At 42.3% G+C, this 8,252-nt stretch overlaps 1 protein-coding gene across 1 annotated transcript; it reads left to right on the top strand.

Annotated features, from left to right (window-relative positions):
• Nucleotides 1-272: 272 nt before the first annotated feature.
• Nucleotides 273-3,058, top strand: Otor (otoraplin). The gene is made up of 4 exons (XM_004635607.1): nt 273-427; nt 764-903; nt 1,763-1,870; nt 3,028-3,058. The coding sequence occupies exons 1-4, from the start codon at nt 313-315 to the stop codon at nt 3,049-3,051; spliced, it is 387 nt and encodes a 128-aa protein (XP_004635664.1). The 5' UTR covers nt 273-312; the 3' UTR covers nt 3,052-3,058.
• Nucleotides 3,059-8,252: the final 5,194 nt, after the last annotated feature.

Genomic DNA, 8,252 nt, shown 5'->3' with positions numbered 1-8,252 from the left:
ATTCTCATGATCCTCATAGCAATGTACTTTTGATAAGGTAATAAACTACAAGTTCATTTAGCTTTACCAGTAGCATACCATTATGAGTTTCATTTGTGTGCAAAAGACATGGAGTCTGGCTATCTTTGGAAAATCCTAAACCAAGGAGCCCTCGGAGTCTGGGAGCCAGTGATGAAAGCAGGGGTGGTGGACCCTTCCCATTGGTCATGGCTATTTACCCAGAGTTCTGGCTTTCACATAAAAGGCAGGAATCAGCTGCAGTCAGTCCCCACTCCGAGGCAACGAGTGCCAGTCAAAACAGCTAAAAGGAAGATGGCAAGAATATTGTTGCTTTTTCTCCCAGGTCTCGTAGCTGTATGTTCGGGGAGTGGGGTATTTATGGACAGACTTGCTTCCAAGAAGCTGTGTGCGGATGACGAGTGTGTCTGTAAGGAGGCTTATTTCTATGCTTTTCATTATCTTTCTATTATGTAATTGAAAGAGCTCCACTAACAGCATAGAACTGAACTGTACATTGAAGTGAATCTTCTCTAATATGTATGTCATCAGCATGGGGTCTCATGGTCTGCAAGTTTGGTATCTGACAGTAGAGAATTCACTTTGTCACTGCTCTAGTATTTTGGCTCTAATTCTTTTTGAATTGAACTGCAGCTGCATCCCAGGCGATATTAGTCACTCTGACTTCCTAGTTTTCTTATGCTTTGCCTTTTTACTATTATAAAATGTCATTTCAATTTTTTTTTTTTTTTTTTTTATCTTCCAGATACTATTTCTCTGGCTAGAGTCCAAGAAGATTACAATGCCCCAGACTGCAGATTCATTAACATTAAAAAAGGGCAGCAGATCTACATTTACTCAAAGCTGGTCAAAGAAAACGAAGCTGGAGAATTCTGGGCTGGCAGTGTAAGAGGAGATTATTCAAAATATGCATGCACCTTAACATATGACACTTGCTGCTCTTAATTTTCCTCCAATTTCCTATCCTGAACCCATTGTAATATTTAAAAATAGCTGGTAAGAATAATACAGAGATTATAAGTGCAAATGCAAAAAAGTTCAGGCATATTTGCTCTTATTAGATTTTGAAGAAATAAAGATAATTTCATAACCAAACCAGAGGTGGGTTAAAGTGGTATTTTAGCAAAGGGGAGGGCATACACATCTTGAGACTTATACATCCCATAGCATTTGAATCTCTTTAAAAAGTGTTTGCCAAGTGAAAGGTGTGTGTGTTGGCAGTCAGTCTATTTCAGTATCGTTTTTAGAAAACTTTCGCAGCGTCTCTAATTCCAAAGATCTGCTTCCTTTAGTTAAAACAGACAGGGCCAAGGGCAGGGATGAAGCCAAGGTGATTTACAGCCTTTACTGCCTGAAAGGTGGGTCCTAAAGAAATCAAGGATTAAACTGAATTGCATTCTAGTGTCTGTTCATTTGAATTGCTAAAAACCAAGGAAAATGTATCCTTAACTGTCTGTTTACTTTTTAAAAAATTTACTTTTCTATGGATTCCAAAGGGATTTCAGGCATATCACAAGATTGCATGAAAGAAAGTAATGCTAAAGTAATGAGAACAGCCAAAACAGGCCACAAGAAAATAGCTACATAGCTCCCATGGGTTAACTTAGTAATGGAAGCTCAAGCTCTTCCCCGAGTCCACTGGCACACAGAGCGAAGGAAAGGTGTTGGCAGTTGTAGAATTCTTGCTGTCGCGAGAGACCCTCACATCAGCTTTGCACTGACTTGTACTCCCCTGGGTGCTCAGGTCTACGGTGACAAGCAGGCCGAGATGGGAATCGTGGGTTATTTCCCCAGCAGCTTGGTTAAGGAGCAACATGTGTACCAGGAAGCCACCAAGGAAGTCCCCACCACGGTAAGTCTCTCAGATCCAGGGGTTGTAGGCTGACTCGGCAAAAGCACTACGTAACTGAAGGGATGTGTAGAACAAGTCCGCATCCCCCAACTGCAGCTTTTCTGAGACACTGAGACTTGGGGAAGCATTTAGACCAACTGGCAATATTGACAGATTAGTGGGCTTTCTCTATACACCTCCTTGAGCTTATTATTGGCTCTATATTCCTTTTTTTTTTTTTTTTTGCTTTAGTTTTTCAATTTTAGTGAGTTTATAGTTGCCCAGTAGGAATCAATTTGATATTTTGATACATACATATAATGAAATGATCATCACAATCAGGTTTGTTAACATCTATCACTACATAGAGTAAGCTGTGCTCTGTGTGTGTGTGTGTGTATGAGAGAGAGAGAGAGAGAGAGACAGAGAGAGAGAGAGAGAGAGAGAGACAGAGAGAGACAGAGAGAGACAGAGAGAGAGAGAAATGAGAGAATGTTTTAAAGCAAATTTCAAGTACATGGTTCAGTACTCCTTTTGTTTTAGAGTTATCCTGGAAGAAGTCCATGTCATAAAGAAAGAAACCAAATTGGTATTCACCAACATTTACAGAAAGTTTGCCTTGATTTAAAGACTATAAGTTGCAGGAAAAATTAGCACCTGTTTTTGATAAGATCAAAACATTCTAGAAAAATCTTTGCCTTATTTTTGTACCTTATTTTTTTTTCTATTTATGTTTGAAATAAAATCATCTCCTTACTAATGCCCTGGGGTCCTATAAACTCCTGGCAGAAATAAAAGATCCTCTCCGAGCTGCTTTGCAAGGTGGCTGTTTTGAAGTGCTTCTCTACAAGCTAATTACTGAGCTTCACACAGGGTGCAGCCTACACAAATCCAACTCGCTTGTCAGTGCTGCTGAATACAGCGCTTGATCTGTCAAATAACCAGAAATTAAAAGTTTATCCAAGGACCTTCATCTTAAGGAGTTTTTTACTTCACATGATAATTATTTTATATTCTTTGAGGTTCAACCTTGGCTTATTTTTAAATCCAATTTTCTGTTCTATTAAATCTGATTTCAACTAAAGAACTTACATCTGTTCTCTGGCCCGGACTGCTTAGTTCAATCCTTTTTTTTTTTTTTTTTTTTTTTTTTTTTTTTTTTTTTTTTTTTCCTCCAGGATATTGATTTCTTCTGTGAATAAGAAACTAAACTACAGGTAAAAGAAAACACCAAAAATGAAGAAAAACAAGAGCAAAAACAACCCAAAATGCACGTATCTATTTTCTGGCTTTTTGAAAAGAGTTTGTTATGCTACAGGAGAGGGGCTGGAGGGGCTGGAGGGGCTAGAGGTGGCAGGCAGATTTTCAACTTGTTTTCCGCTGGATTGGTCTCTCCGCAAGCCAGAGCAAGACTGCATTTGGCTTAAATGAGTGAATTAAAACTGACGTTATTTTTCAGCCTAGAGAATCTTTCCTTACTTTGAGGATATGCCCAGAAGATGGTAGATGACAGTTATTTCTGAATACTTATTCTCTCCAGATCTTGGACTCTTCACATATACAAGGGTGGGTCAGAAACCTTACCTTCAAGAGTAAAGTTTTCTAATTATGTGTACCAAAGTTAAGGGATGGCTCATTAAGGAAAATTCTAGTAGCTTTTGTTATTGTTAACGTTTGAAATTTGAATTTGAAGCTGTTGTGAATTAAAAAGAAACCAGTTTTCTTGGACTCACAGATGCTGAGAGTGTGATTTTGAATTTCTGTTTTAGAAAAATTTCACAAAGTTTTTCAATGGAAAGATTTTACTTTTACATAATCAACATTAACCCCCACCCATTAAATAAGCTGGAATGAATTATATTTCTTTCAGTATGAGCACTCAAATGTTATTCAAGCATCTAGCCATCAAAAGTCTGTGGTTTCTTTTCTCTACTTCTAACTCAACTTTTATTTACTTCTTTCTATGAAAATTTCTCTCCTCAAGCATGATGTACTAGTAGCAATAAAATCTGATGAGAAAATGCAGGTTTTGAGATCCTGATTGGCCAGTGAATTTTTCTGTATTTAACTGCAAATCTGCATTGATTATTTTTAATGTCATTCTTTTGATGTGCTCATGAGTTTTTGTTTGTTTATGTCTAACTAAAACTCCCGTGCTGTGCTAAAACCTCACAGCTTCTGAGTTGTTCTTTTGTACCTGACATTTTTGACAGCTTGGGGGCTTAGGGATGTGCCCTGCTGTGGGTTTCAGTGTGAAGAGGGAAGCAGAAGAGACCTTTCTGGCCAGTCAGACTCTGGGGCAGTGTCTTTCTCCAGTTGTGTCCACTGTGACTTTGGGTGAACATTATTTTGCCAAGATTTTTATGGAGGCCAGATGAGTGAAACAGTACCCAGAAGAAACCAGTTTCCCAAGTCCAGAGTTGCTTTGTTTTTAGCTTGCTTTATTCCATTAAAAGGTACCAGAAAGCAACAAAAAGTCCAGGTGGACGGTATTTATCCTGTTTCTGTTTTCTCCTCTTGGTGTCCCCCACTGTAGATGCCTTGTCACCCCACGAGGCATCTGACACACCCCACGGCCCACCCCGAGAGCTCAGGACCCAGCCTTGTCCCATGCTCAGGCTCTGCAGAGGAAATCCTGCCTTCCCTTCCTTTCACTTCCCACTCACCAGACATGGTCCACCCAGAAGCGGCTGATCACTGACCCCTGTGAGTGTCCTGGGAGCCTATTTGTATTAAAAGAAAGTGCAGGCAGGGCTGTCAATACCAAGAACACCCCTGGGAGCTGGACAGGCTGCAGAATCTCGGACCATCGTAGACATGAATCAGAACCTGCTTTCGGCAAGACCTGCAGGGGATTCCTTGCACAGGAAAGAGACTCATCTTAGCTCCATGTTGCATCTTTAAGATAAAGAAATAAACAATGAAGTAAATAACCTGGGAGATGAAGCTGAAGGTACCAGAGGATTTCTAGGTTCAGAACCCTACCTGACCTACCACATTGCAGCCACTGTCCGGTCTGTTGGAAAGGGGGATGAGCAGAGCCAGTGAGAGTTTGGGACAGTGAGTCCTTCTGAGGCCCTCTCAATTGAGGGATCTTGGCATTTGAACACCTATCAGAGGTTGTCAACTGATGTCATTAAAAAGTCACTTCCCAATAAAACCCTAAATCTGTGACCTTCATGTTTATAAGCTTCCTTGCTACCCCAAGGTGAGTACCTTGCAGGTCTGTGTCCGTGTCTCAGGCCGTGGCCTGGCAGTCTTGCGGGGGCAGCTGAACCTGGCTACCTGAGCAGCCGAGGCCCAGCCCCCCTGGAGAGTTTCAGCTCCCTCAGCTCCGTCCCTCCGAGCCAAGATACAGTGTGAAATTTCCATATCCTTACTCACCATCCACGGTTTTGTTCCTCTGATCTTGCCTCTCTTTAGACAACCAAAGATTGATTAAACAATATTAAGCAGATCAGGGGGGCTGCTGCTGCTCCTCTTTAATCTATGAGATAGTTAATCCCGTCTGCGAAGAGTGTGAGCTTTATGATGCAGCCAGTACTGCCTCCCCCGGGAGAGAAAAAAGAGATTCAGTCCTCTATCGCTGACATTAAAGCATAAAACTCCTACCTGTGGAAGCATAAACAGTGCGTGGCAGTGCTTGTGGGTAGGCTTCAGGAGCTATCTGAGGATAAGGGATGGGCTTTGCCTATAGCAGAGCTCTCTAAAGTGCCCATGGGTTCAGGGAGAGATGGGAGGTACGATGGAAACATGCATTGAATGTTTCAGTTAAAATATTATTAGAGTAAAAGACATAGTGCCATTAACCCTCCTCAAAATATACTCCCTCACTTCAAAACACACTTATTGCCCCCACCTTTTTTTTTTTTCTTAGAAAAGGTCTCACTATGTATTCCAGGCTGGCCTTAAACTCAAGACAATCTCCCTGCTTCAGCCTCCTGAGTGTGGGATTATAGGCCTGTGCCATCGTGTCCAGCTTCATCCCATCCCACTCTGAAGCAGCTTCAAAGTCATCTTTTGCGAGTGTCTTTACTTGCCCTGTCACAGCTGACTCAGTAGCTTGCAATGATACAAATTGCTCCTTTTTTTTTTTTTTTTTTTTTTTTGGTCTTTTGGAGATAAGGTCTTGTTATGCATTTGACACTGGCCTTGAGCTCACTTTGTAGCCCAGGCTGGTCTTGAACTCACAGTGATTCTCCTGTCTCAGCCTCCTGAGTGCTGGGATTACAGGCATGTGGCCGGCAAAATATTCACTTTGCATGGCCATCTTGACTTTGAGGAAGAGCTGAGAGTCTCACAGTCCCAGATCTGGTGAACAAGGAGGACGAGGATGCTCGGTGATGTGCCTACAAGCCCGCCTTTCCCCTGGATGGCATGCCGCAGCATTCATACATAGACACAAAGAGGACTAGCTGAACTACTTCAGAATTTAGCCTGAATGATGAGGTAAGTGTGTTTGCAGTGAGCGAGAGCATTTGCAGGAAGATTAATGATAATGAGGCTTTTGCTGTAATAATTCTTACTTTTTCTTGAGACAGGGTCTTGTTCTACAGTTCAGACTGGCTTTGAACCTACTATGTAGCCTAAGCTGGTGCCCATCTCAAAGCAGTCTTCCTGCCTCAGCCTTCTGAGTGCTGGGATTATCGGCATCCACCACTACACCTGTCCTTAAAGTTTTGACTTAAACATTCACTGTAATTTTTTTTTTTATCATACCATGTAACAAAGAAATGGACCCAATGTTAGAGGAGTTGGGTAGTCAATAAAATGAGATTTTTTATAAAATGTATTTGGTTGTTACAGGGTCTCACTATGCAGCTTGTACTCATAGTGATCCTCCTATTTTTAGCCTCCCCAGCACTGGGATTACAGTCATGTGGCATTACTCCAAGATTTTGTAGCTGGGTCAGCCCACCCTGGGGGTAGGTGTGGCACAGCATGTGGTACCAGTGGTTGAACCATGCTTGCCTAAGCAGGCACTTTAGTCTGTTGAGCTATCTCACTGGCCCCAACATTATGTTTGAAGGAAAGTGTGCTGGGTAATTTTGGGGACTCAGATTCATCAGGTGATGGTAAAAGAGCCTAGAGTGTCACAGAGTCTTGTAGTGTGACCTGCTGCTTCCTAGCTGTGCCCTTGAGCAAGGTGTCAGCCTCATTAGGCTCAGCCTTCCTGACTGTAGGTAGATCAACACCACCACCCACGCCAGGCTGTGAGAACTAAGTATGTCTAGGTGGTCTGGACCATTAAGTGGCAGCCGCTATCTTTGGATCTGCTAGGGCTGTGCAGAAGATAGCTTTCTCTCAATGAGCTGCTGCTCCAACCTGTTAGTCATGACACAGATAAGAGAGAAATCGCAGCTATTGACTCAGATCATCTGGACTTTCTAGGTCAAAGACATTTGTGACACTTGTGGACTGCTTACAAGTTTGTAACTTTGTTTCAAGATCAAATGAAATTATCTGAAATATATCAAAACTCATTCCACTAGCAGTTTGGTGATATGGCATAAACATGACTTGGATTCTAAGCCCCAGGTCTTCCACAGCCCCTTATGAATACCAGGATACAAAAGTCAGGTAGACCATACCTTCAAGGCCCAGGATGCTGGAACTGTGTAGAATCTGCTTCTCCACGAGCATGCAAACCAATCAACTACAGTAAAATTAAATAAAAAATCAGAAGGCTTTAACACGGTTTCTAGTTGAAGAGCCAAAGGGTTTTTTTTTTTTTTTGAAGTGAATTAAAAGTATTGCTCCAGCACTTTTGTGTCATTATTTTCTCCCTAGCTTTGTCTAGGCACCTTGTCGGTAAGGCACATTCTGAGCTCAGTGATACAAACATGAGCACACACACACACACACACACACACACACGCACAGACACACACACACTCAGGCACGACAAATGCTATCTTTATAAGCGCTGCTCTGGTACATCTTCCTTGCCTTCATTATCAGCAAGTGTCTGATGCTCTGTCAAAACGATATGTTTAAAAGTCTAAGCAAAAGAGAACAAGCCCAGTCTCCTGTCAGGAGGGTCCTGTCCCTCGCAGGCTCCCGTGCATTCCTGCTGTCAATCCTTGCGGCTCTCCCACCCTCCCAGGTTCTCGAGTAGCAGTGTGGGTAGCAGGTGGCCCCTGGCTCATCCTGCTGTCCCAGAAGCAACCAACAGCAACTTCCCTTGACTTCAACCACTCATCCAGTGCTTGTATTTGCGATGACTTACAAGTCAGTGGCCAGGGTCCTTTGGAATAAAACCTCTGTCATCCTGCCGAAGCTGCTGACACCATCCTAAATAATGTGTCTGTAGATTTGCAGAATCTTCCTTTTCAAGGTACTGGCTTCTGAACTCCTTTTCCTGGCTTCTTTGTGGAAACAAACGCTCAGCACATGGCAAGAA

The sequence above is a fragment of the Octodon degus genome, unplaced genomic scaffold (genome assembly GCF_000260255.1).
Source record: "Octodon degus isolate 3935 unplaced genomic scaffold, OctDeg1.0 scaffold00073, whole genome shotgun sequence".
Classification (NCBI taxonomy): Eukaryota; Metazoa; Chordata; class Mammalia; order Rodentia; family Octodontidae; genus Octodon; species Octodon degus.
The sequence above is the reverse complement of the archived record's forward strand: the minus strand, read 5'-3'. Positions and strand labels throughout refer to the sequence as shown.

Coding starts and splice junctions, on each gene's coding strand:
- Otor (XM_004635607.1), top strand. CDS start 313: ATGGCAAGAATATTGTTGCTTTTTCTCCCAGGTCTCGTAGCTGTATGT. Junction 428..763: donor TGCGGATGACGAGTGTGTCT/GTAAGGAGGCTT, acceptor TTTATCTTCCAG/ATACTATTTCTCTGGCTAGA. Junction 1,871..3,027: donor CCAAGGAAGTCCCCACCACG/GTAAGTCTCTCA, acceptor TTTTTCCTCCAG/GATATTGATTTCTTCTGTGA.